At 36.1% G+C, this 11,577-nt stretch overlaps 1 protein-coding gene across 1 annotated transcript in view; it reads right to left on the reverse strand.

Annotated features, from left to right (window-relative positions):
- Positions 1 to 5,172: 5,172 nt before the first annotated feature.
- Positions 5,173 to 11,577, reverse strand: part of LOC107083004 (BMP/retinoic acid-inducible neural-specific protein 3-like) — an 81,759-nt gene continuing 75,354 nt past the window's right edge. The window contains exons 8-9 of the mRNA XM_015371929.1: positions 8,955 to 9,297; positions 5,173 to 6,461 (exon numbers count right to left, since the gene is read on the reverse strand). Coding sequence (XP_015227415.1) covers positions 5,691 to 6,461; positions 8,955 to 9,297 — 1,114 coding nt within the window. The 3' untranslated portion in view covers positions 5,173 to 5,690. The remainder of the gene's footprint in view (positions 6,462 to 8,954; positions 9,298 to 11,577) is intronic.

The raw sequence follows: 11,577 nt of genomic DNA on the forward strand, positions 1-11,577 counted from the left end.
TTCAAATTAGGGGGGGATGTAGCTTGTGCTTTGACTGAGCCGCGATTCCAGCCAAGATGTCAATATATGAAACTGACCGTGGTGCTGTTTCACCTATTATATACCAATGAACCGAGATAGGAATGACATGATATGTAATAGGGTCTACATCAATTTAATTAAGGATTTTTTTTTCTGATGTAATCCTAAAATGCATACATTTCAGAAGATCTAGATATCAATAATGCCATGCAAATTGCCTATTGTAAATATAAAGGTGCAGAAAATTAGGTCAATGCTCTGTAAATGGCACACTATGGAAAGGAAGCAGCCTATTTAAAAGTAGAGCCAACATAGCAATAGCATGAACTGAGTGATTCAGAAAATTTATGTCTTTAAAGAACCATTTTAATGATTCAGTTTACTCAAAAAAACTACTCTCTACATCCCTATTTTGAAGGACTATAGGAGGGGGAAGTGAAGGCACAGACTGCAGGCTTAGATTTAAATAAGTTGGAAGACTAGATATTGCAATGCACCAAGCTGTGTGTATCTTTTTAACCTTGAACTACTTTACATTTTTATTACATCCACCTCTGAGCAGTGTCTTGTTATGCCAGGTCTTTAAGCCATTTATAATGGCATCTGCTCACAAATCATTATTTACATGTACACAGGACCTTAACACCTACCTCTTCCCAGTACAGTTTGTACTCCTCTGACAAGGCTGAAAATTGTGATTCATCCGTAAAACATTTTAACAGTAGGTTTTGAAGCTTTGAATCTTACGATCACCTCAGAGTCATGAGAAGAAATCTTCAGTTATCACAACAATAGCTCCTGACTCCAATTTTGTTGTTACCTTAGTTTTAAGCAGAACCATGGATTTATATTTGATGCTGAGACATTGTAACCTCTGTTAATAAGAAAATCTGCAGGGATATAATGTAAACGTGTATTTATTCTACTTACTTTTGGATTAACTTGGATTGTAGTACTATATCAGTACATTCTAAAGGAAGTTCACTTAATAACAACCTTAATCCCATACCGCAGCGGGAGATTAACCAGCACTTCATCATTAGTGTGGTGACAATTAGGGGTCTATGAAAAGTATAAATCCTTCATTTGGAGGTTTAACCAAATTGCGGGCATTGATTTTGCGTGGCAGTTTCAAAGCCTCATCGGTTTGTTTTAAAGTGCTTGTGGTGTGGATATTAATCCAGCCATTTCAACACTGTTACTTTTTTGAAAGAATAAAGATAATCTAACACCAATCCATCCATTTCTAATACCTTATCTGCGTATGGTTGCAGGTAGTAATGCACGATATTAAGCATTTGAACTGATACCGATAACCAATATTTTTTTGCTTTTCAGGACCGATACCGATAAATTCATATTCAGTATAATCTTTGCATAATCTGGTGTTTTTGGGGATACAGCTCTGAAAAAAACAATTATTTAGCAGTTCAAGCTTACCAAGAGGTTTTGATTCAAACACAAAGAGCATCTCTAGAAAAAGAATTATTGAACCAATCTATGGTTGTACTACAGAGGTGTTTGTGAAATCCAGTATTTTTTAAATATAAGATTATATGCAGTAACAGTTACTAAGTAACAGAAAATGTCATCAAAAATAGTGCATCCACAAAAATATCCACAGGAAAAGTCGAAGAAAAACGGGCATCTCTTGAAAAAAATGTCCAAAATCTGCAGACGTATTTGTGGAACAAGTTAAATGAAATGATTAAACATGAAATTAGATGTGCCAACACACATGTCAGCCTCTCTGTATTCTTGCTGAACAGGTTTTAAAAATAAACACACTAGTGAAGACATGTTTACTCGTTAACAGTCAGCTAATGAAGGGTCCTGTTAGTAAGGCACGCAAAACCCCGCTTTAGGTCTGCTCTGCCTGAATAAAATTAAACCAAGTTTAATTGATTTATCTGCTCGGAAAAATGTACCTACTGTATCGGGCGGTTAAAAATCAGCCAAATCTGCTGATATTTTATCCGCTCGATAAATATCTTCCATCCCTAGATGCAGGGGCGGGTGTGTATAACTCCAGTGGTGTCTGGGCAAGAATTAAGGTACGTATTGGACAGTCCACCAGTCCATCACAGCCCAACACTCCCCATAATAAAATAAAATTCCAGAAAAGAAAAAGAAACAGATATACGTGCCTACAAACTTCACGAGTCCATGGAACCAAACTATCAGTGTCTCTCACATTTTGATTGTGGCAAGGTTCTAAAGACTTGCACCAAACACCTTGAAGTTTAACAAGTTAGGCTGCAAAGTTGATTATGTAATACATGGGTTTACCTTGCAGTGACATTGTTCACAGTGTCGGTTTTATTCAATATATACTTTTATGAAAAAAGTTCAGGATTGATATCCTGCAGCCATGATTAAGTTTTATAATTCAACCACATAAACACTGAGTGCAAGAGAATAACTGATTATATATAAAGCACTTTTGTTTCCTTCTTCTCTGAGTGCTTTGATGAGCTGACGCAGCTTATCACAAAGACAGTTTTTGCAGCCGTGGTTTGCTAAAAGGCTGGCTATGCATTGAGTGGAACAGAAAATGCAGCATCGTATCTGGGCTAATTTGTATTTGCTGCAAAAGTGAACAAACGGCCGAAGCTGCATGTTAGCAGCACAATAGAAGCAGCTCCTGTCCTCTGTTTGTGTCTGTACTTGATCACATTAACCACAGCCCAGTGTTGTGCACTCATGAATGCATGAGACTTTCAAGCCCACTGCACAACCCCATGTGTTTGCAAAAGAGACTTAAAAATAACCAAAGAGGCATCATGTTGGTGCAACACATGCAAAGCAGAAAATAATCACAGCACTGTTGAAAATCCTGTGTAGATCTATAATAACACAAAAAATAAAAACAATATAAACTGGACCTATTTCATCACATCATCCAACTATCAATTTGTGCTTGACTGCAAAGCTGTTTTGCAATTATGTTTTTTCAAAGCCATACATCGTTACTCACTGGGGTTGTACTGAAAACCATTTTGTGTAAAAAAAACACTGTGTGTATATATATATATATATATATATATATATATATATATATATATATATATATATATTTTGCTGCAAAGTGGTAGATTCGAAAACATAGGATATCTGCAGCATTATATTTGATTACCCTAAAAAGAGGAGAATGTTCTTGTACTCATCGTCTTTCACTGGGTCACGGGGTCAGTAGTCTCAGCAGAGTCTCCCATACTTCCCTCCCTCAGACACCTCCTCCAGCCCTGCTGGGGGATGCCCAGGGGGCTCCCATGCCAGCCAAGAGACATAGTCCCTCCAGCAAGGCCTGGCTTGTCCCCTGGGCCTTCTCCATGTGGGATGTGCCTAGAACACCTCCTGAGGGAGGTGTTAAGGAGAGATCCAACAAAGATGTCTGAGGTACCCAAAATGGCTCCTCTCAATGTGGAGAATAAGCGGTTCTAATCCAAGCCTCACCTGGTTGATCAAGCTCCTCATGCATTCATATGTCATATCAGGTTAAACTTATTTTGATCATATTCTGAGTTTAAGCATTGGAGTCCACATGAATGTGGTAGTTCTCATAACCATGTCAAGCATCATCTCCAACATATCAACGGGAAACTACACATACATTTTAGCTGCCACAGTTATTATAGAGCTGAAAGTAAAACAAGCCAAATGGAATTTTAAATGCACCTAAATACATTTTAAAGCAAATAAATTCAGTTTTAAATGCATAAATTCATACTTTTAATTTCACACACAATCTCCCAGGTTGGTAGGTTATAGTCCGGAGGGGCAAAATCTGCAGTGAGCATCTAATTATGGATTAAAATGCCTCATTCAATATTGTCAGATTTTAAGATAAATGTTTTAGGGGTATTTAATAGGCACACTTTAGGACCATTCATTCCAACTGAACATTGTTTAAAGGAGAGAGCAGCCAAGTATCAATACACTGAAAACATGTTACAAGTGGTCGGGAGAATAAAGGCTTAAACATCACAACTGAGCTTGGTACTGGTGCTGACCGAGGTCATACTGTTCCTTCATGACCATTATGTACCTGTCTTCTTTTGGCCACAAACAACCAATGTCAAAAGGCTCAGCATAGAGATCTCAAACTTTTTTTTTTGTCAACTTACTATAATTTAGCTGACTAAGAAGTCACCAAATCACAGCCCAATTGGGCATTTCTGGAAACCGGTGGAAGGAAGGATTGCTATCCTCAATATGTGGATGTCAAACATGCATTTTCTTCTTTTGGTCCTGTGCAAAATTGTTATGTGATAATGGACTAACAATTAACAAATGTTTTGACAGTTGTTGTTTTTTTTTTTTTTTTTATCAATGTCCTGGAAAGTTAAAGCTGGTCTGGAGGTAAAAAAAGAAATTATGTCCTTTTAATACCACAATGTATCTGATGAAGATGTTAGAAAATGTATTTATCTGCCATTTTAAGGGATTTTGCTCTGGATGCATTTACTGACAACTTTAGTTGAAGAAAGAAAAGTCAAGTGAACTAAATTAAATATTGCAATAAAATAAATTATGTTATCTCTTAAATCCTAAAACAGTGATAGTTTTGTGATTTAAAGGAATGCAATTATTTTAAGTTCAGACGTTTATGTTGCTGTGTATATACTAGGGTTGTAATTAACGATTATTTTACAAATCGATTCATATAAAAATTATTTCTTTTATTAACCGATTAATGATTGTATAGCCAATGGTTCCTTAAAGAAAACTTTTTATGAAATTAAAACAGTTGAATATTTTTTTCACTTGCAGAGTTCTGGATAGTGCATATTGACAGACAAATTGTTAAATCCAAAATGTTTCTTTATTTTCTTAAATCTTGGTATAATTACTCCTTAAGTGGGTTACTTTGTCAGCTAAAGACATGTTTAGAGTCTCTACACTGCAGTTAATGATTAACTGAATACTAATTAAGTGGATTATTTCAATAATCGATTAATCATGATTCATCTGATTAATTGTTTCAGCCCTAATATATACATACCCTATGCCCCCCCAGGTCTTTCGCCCCACTTAGGGAACCACTGCTCTAAAGAAAATCAGTATTAGTCTCTTGAGAATCTGTCATAATAAAATTATATATCTTCTTGACTTTGAATCATTTCAGCTGACTTCTGAGTGCCACATAAAACTTTTTGAAGGGTTAAATCTGTTATAACATGTCTTTAATATCAATTTATCTACAAAATCTTGTTTTACACCACTGCAATTTTAAGTCATGGATGGTGCACAGTCACTAAAGCAAATAAACATATAAAAAATACAAACAAACAGAGAGTACCATTTTAACCATAAAATGTCTAATCGTTTAGCATTGGTACTTGCAGTATAAATTAGCAGAACCTTCGGAACAGGATGATTTAACTTTTTGCAGTGGATTCTGAATGTCTACAGCAGAAATATTGTTTTGAGAAACAATTGTGCATTTCCTCAAAGTTCCAGCCCATTTCTATGTAGTACTTAAATGGGCAATGATAAATTCAAAACAGTCAGATAAGTACATTCTTCAGCTGTCCACAGCTGGATGCCTCATGGTTAACTTAAGAGTTTGGTAATCCATAGAGACAAAGCACATGTGTATGCATCTGCATCAAGGATCTGAAAAGTTTTGTTCACAATTTACATTGAGTTCTCTTTTCAACTAGCTGTTAACTACACAGCTTAGTGGTCTCATAAATGATCGAATTAGGCAAACGTGCACTGAAGGCCTGCAAGGAGGCAAAAATGCGAACCACCTCACTTGGAGTTAGTTTAAGCCTGTGGCGGAGAAGACAGGCGAACAGGTCCATTTTCTGTTGACCAGGAGGGGAAAGCCGATTAACACGATCTCGTATTTCCAAGAGCTGAAGGATTGCTGTGTCCTGGGAGCCCTGGGTATAAGGATAGTCCAGTTGGAGGATCAAATCACGGATTGCCTCTGGGTCAAAGTGCATACTGTAGCCAAAGACCTGGATACTGTTGATCTTCATGTAACCCAGACTCTGAGCAGGATCTGTCATTTCAGCAGGTTCATAATAAACACTGTCATTTGCTCCATCTTGAGTCTTTATCCTACTGCGAAGGTAGATGTGGATAGTTTCAAAAAACGTCTTCCACTTGTTACCCAGTGTCAAAGTCCAGTTGTAACACTCAAAGGGCAGGTCCAGCTTGGTAGCCTTCCAATCAGGAAAACCATTTTCATTAACCGGAATATACCAGCTTTCTGAGTGGCTCCCACCAAAAGGGTTGATGTAGAGAGTGAGAGCAGGCTCCAGGGTGCTGTTCTTTGTAAGGCAGACCTGAAGGGATATTCCAAGCAGCATATGAACCATGTTGGTCTTGTATTTGTTGCTTTTTAACGTCAACAGCATCCTCTTTCTCCATGATGGGTCAAACCAGCTGTTGAGTCGCATATCATTGCTGATGAAAATAGCATGGACCTGTGTGACAGAAAAAAAAAAAAACATTAGTTAGGTTTAAAAAAATGCATACAGTATATTGAATGGGTGCTGCATTTAACACATCCCAGCAACACTTAGAAAAAATATTAAGGCAACACATTTTAGCAAACATGCTGAGCAAGCTCTATGTTTTCTTAATCTGGATGGTAACCTTTATAATACTGCAAGATGTTAGATTTAATAAATACCAGATGACTTCCTGATAAGTTTTTGGAATTTTTACTCAAATATAAATTGTAAAGCAAGCCCTGAGGGGATTTAAAAGTGTTGATGTAGCCAAGTCTTACAAACTTTTATCTAGGCAGAAAGTCTTTTTGATCTTGTTTTGAAATTGAAATACTAAATAAGATTACATTGTGTTAAATTATGCACCTTCTTTTGATAAGATTCGGCTCAAGATAAGTGTGATAATCTGCCAGTGCAATAAGAATTCTTGTTTTGAGAATGTAGTATTGATCATGACTTCAAGAAGTTGTTTGACAGTAGTAGATCAGAATATTTCACAAACTGCAGCACTGCAAACAAAAGTTATATTGTCATTTTATTTAGCTAGAAGCGGCTTTTTCAAGGTATCTATTCTAAGCAAGACAGACTTGTTTAGTTCTTACTGGGGATTCAAAAGGATTCTAAAGCCAGATGTAGGATATATTTTGACTGTGAGACAGAGAGCTATTTTGAACAGGAAAGTATTCTTCTGGAACCTTCCTTTCCACTCTGGATGCTACAAACAGAGCCACACACTTGGTAAATGACTTCTACAACAGCAGAGTCAATAGAGCTCTCACTCAGCTACTACATGTAAGGCTAAAGTCACGAAAAATAAAAGGTTTGAGCATAAAAATGTAACTAATGATTCCCTCTCATTTACTGTGAACTATGCATTGGGTATAGCTCACTCTCAGTCTGATTTTTACCAACCAGTCTGTGTTGGTAAAATATCTTGTTCTATAGTTTTGGGAAGACATCAGGTGAGGGAAGAGGAGAAATGGCTTTGATTGTAATTCAGAAATAAAATTATTATCAGATTACAGCACAAACAATGTAAAACTGAAATTGTTTATTTTCAAAATAAGAGGAAGTCTGTAACATGCCTTAATTAAAGATTAATTAATAAGAAATTAATAAAACTTTAGACATATCCCAATGAGAATTAGCCACAAACAAAGCAAAACACCTTGCTAAGAAAACTTTTTAGGGATCTGCAGGGTTTTGAAAGTTTTGTTGACTATTGCTTTGGCTCAGAAGCTTGAGAAGTTGTCTTACAGCTCTAAAGCTTTGAGTTTGCTCTGGGCAAGGAATTTAACTAATTTTTTTCAAATATATCAGTGTGTAAAAGGGCTTCAGTGTAAAGAGTATAGACTAATAGTAAAATCTGAAAGATAAATTCAGTTTATTATTATAGTTTTTTTTATTTACGTAATTTGCCTTCTGGGAACAATTAAATAATGTTTAATACCTCTGAATTGGGCATTTCACACCATTTTCCCAAAAGATAGTTGTAATCATCAATCATTTAAATAAGTGGTGTCCATATATTTTTTTTTGGTTGAAAGTTTTTCCATTTTTCCAAGTCACTTCACCCTTGGCTATTAACAGTTATGACCCCTCCAGTACCTGTTGAAGTGACAGTTATCACACATTTTCCCAAGTGATAAAGTCTAACTGAAAACATATTTACTGGCTACAAGAGTTTGAAGAAAAGCTCATAGTCTTTGTTTATTGCATTGTCTTTGGAGTAAAGTTGCAGGATACATTCACTCCTGGCAATATTGGTTGCTGGCTTGATTTTCATCCACTTGTAAAAGGTCTTGAATGAATAATTAAGCACCAATAATTGGTGCTCTCTGATGTTTGCTACAGTCTTTTTTATTAACAGAGTTACATTCTGCCAACCAATAAACTGTCAAGTCCTATAAATTTGTTGGAACCTATCCTGAAGATACGTTAATCAAATTTAATTGATTACAGGAATGAGTTACTTTTCAGTATCTTAGGTTCTTTTGAAAGACAATGCCTTGTTTTGTATGGTAATTAATCCACATACCCATGATTGAAAGATCTGTAAAATAGTATATTAGCTTTATGACTGAGTTTTCGTTTTACAAATTTTAATACATTAAAAAATGTCATGCATCTACATGCTGTCAATATTTCAAAATGCTGTGGCATCCACACAGAAAATCCACATAGACTGTGCTAACTATTTTATACCTTAGAAAACTGCCAAGGTTGAACTAGCTTGGGAACACTAATGTTATACTGGTTGAAAAAAATATAAATGGTGTCCATTAAAACATAGCGTGACACACTGTGAAACAGAAACCAGGAGAAACTGTAAAGTTTCTAATTTCCTAGAAGCCCCTATGCAATGAAATCCCAGGAATCCATGGGTGTTTTTCCAAGGCACAGCTTTCAGACAGCTCAACTAATAGTGAGCCTGACATTACTTAAGAAAACTGCAGAAAGAAATACCTCAAGCCTACGATCTGCTCTCTGCAGTAGGTACCCTAACTCCAAATCCTGGAGGTCCGTCTCAAAACCAAGGTAGTTCTCTGTAGAGTCTGCCACCATGGGTCTACAGGCCCCCTGCAGCAAGGCAAATCCCGGGTTACAGCTCCCACATCGGGTGTGGTTGTCTGATGCGCACGTTGCACAGGCCGAGCCTTCTCCAACAGAGCAGGGTGGAGGCAACTGACAGAGGTTGTGTTCATATTTGCAGGTGCAACTATGGAGTTCCTCAGAGAATGTTCCAAGTTGATTGTTCTCTGAACAATACAGGAGAGACTGAAGATATACAAGCCAGTAGGAATGAGGCCTGCAAAAAAAGAGGGAAAAAAAGCAGCATAATGAGATGAGAATATTCTTTCAGCAAGAGTTTTTTGAAAAGAGTGAAGCTTTAAAAAACACCTGTCTGGAGTTGGAGAGCGCTGGGTTATAAATTTTAAATATGCAAGCCAGAAATCATTTCACTAATCCTAGTTAAGGTCATATGCAGATCAAAAGTGGCAATAGGCACTAAAAATGAGTCATACATTTAACACTCATTAGTCATGATGTGTTGTTTACCAGGAAAATTCGAAGCCTGCCTTTTTTCTCTATGTATGAGATTCTAATGAATGTTTATGAATTTGGAGTCCTACTTTACTCTATTATACATGGCTAGAATATGAGCACAAAAGTCTTATAAAATGCAGCGACAGAGACAGGAGAAAGTTGTCTTTGATCAATTTGTGACATAAATATTAAAAGTGTGCTGTAGGCGAGGGGTGGCTTAGTTTTAGATATGCACACAATTCCCTTTTGTGAGTTTGAGTTTGATTCCCTTCTACTGCAATTTTTCCACTATAATCTCTTTATTCCTTTTAGCTTTTTTCTCAGAATATACAAGAAAAAAGCTACATTATTTTACAGGAGAAATGCAATGCTTATAAGTTGCGTTGAGCGAAACTTTTCACAAAATTCATATTTGTTAGATAACATTCAAATGATGAAAAAAAAAATTATATATATATATATAAAATGTTATATGATATTTCATGAAAATATAGTCAATGTTTAGAAAGTCTCAGTTTTGAGTAAAATGTTAACATACATATTTACAGTGAAATTAACCAAAATCACATTTTTTCTCAATTGTGGACCTGTGGGTAAGGCAAAAGCTTTTAACTAATGTATAATAAAAACATAAATAGGTCCTGGTGCTGCCTGTGTAAGGCCGCCTAGCTTCTATCAGTGAGACAGGGCAAGTGCGGCTGCAATGTAGCTTACCATCCTCCATGTGTAAGTGGGTGCGTTAATGACTAAGTTGTGTAAACCTCTTTGGTCAAGTCTCCTGACTTGACAAAAAGCTATATAAGTACAGGTCATTTACTGTACCATTTACATACTAGACTAAAATACACAGTATATGCATTGGAAAAGTGTTGGGACTAGGATTTAATTACACAATACCTCTTCTTACTCTGTTTACTCAACTTTGATGTCAATTCATAAAACACACATTGATCAACTGATTCATTAACCTAAAGCCAGCAGATTTTTTTTAATACCAAGGAGACCTGGAAGAGCACATGGAAATACTATATTTGCTGCTGTTGTACAAGTGACAGTCTGCTGCAAAATCCTAACGTTTATTCTGCTCTTCATAAACTAATAGTCAACCAAATAAAAAAAACATAAACATGGTCTAGCCAAGAAAATAAAAAGAAAAGCGGTAAAACCTGAAAATAGTCCCTTTGAAAGTGTGGATCACTATTACTATTTTGTACCGTGTGTGAATCTTCTAACACTGAGAAATGCTGAAATGTTAAAATGGCAAAGCAGCTGGGCTGGGGGGTCAATGCAGGTTTCCCTCCATCTCTATCAGGATTTCTTTTATTTTTTTTAAATTGAAGGAGAAATGCCATCTTTGTACGGCATATAAAGGCAATTATTATGGATCATTACATCTCATCCCATCCCTTTAAAATATCCTACCTTTCCCTTTAAATGTACTAATCTATTATTTGTCTGGAAACTTTATGAATAGTTTCTCAATTTTATTACTTTCTATACAAATTTAAGATTCTGGAAACTTCACAATTTTACTGCATCCCTGTCTCTGCCCACGTCTGCTGGTTTTTAGACTCTGCTCTACCGATACGTTTCATTTTCAGAAAGGGATTTACTGTGTTTCCTGTTACCTGCATATTTTTTTCCAATTATTTATCCCTGCAATTATGTCTTTTCCTCTTGTAGTTGACAGCTTGTCAGTTTCTTCTTGCTGTACACAGCAGTGTTTGTGTCAATTTTGCTTGTGTCCTCCTTTTCAGTCTTCTTGCCACTGCTTTGTTTAATGATGATGGTTCCAGATTCGGGATTCTGCCTCAGTTTAGGATTTTTTTTTTTTTTTTTTTTTTTTTTTACAATTTTCACTTTTCAGCTTTCACTTTTCATACGTACTTTTACTTTTTTTTATCTCAGCACACAGCTTTTACCGTATTTTCACGACCATAAGGCGCACCGGACTAAAAGGCGCACTCTCAGTTATGTGTGCCATTTCTGTATTTAACACACACATAAGGCGCACCGGACTATAGGGCGCGTTTTTTATATA

This window comes from Cyprinodon variegatus, unplaced genomic scaffold (assembly GCF_000732505.1).
Source record: "Cyprinodon variegatus isolate N-32 unplaced genomic scaffold, C_variegatus-1.0 Scaffold67, whole genome shotgun sequence".
NCBI classification, from domain to species: Eukaryota; Metazoa; Chordata; class Actinopteri; order Cyprinodontiformes; family Cyprinodontidae; genus Cyprinodon; species Cyprinodon variegatus.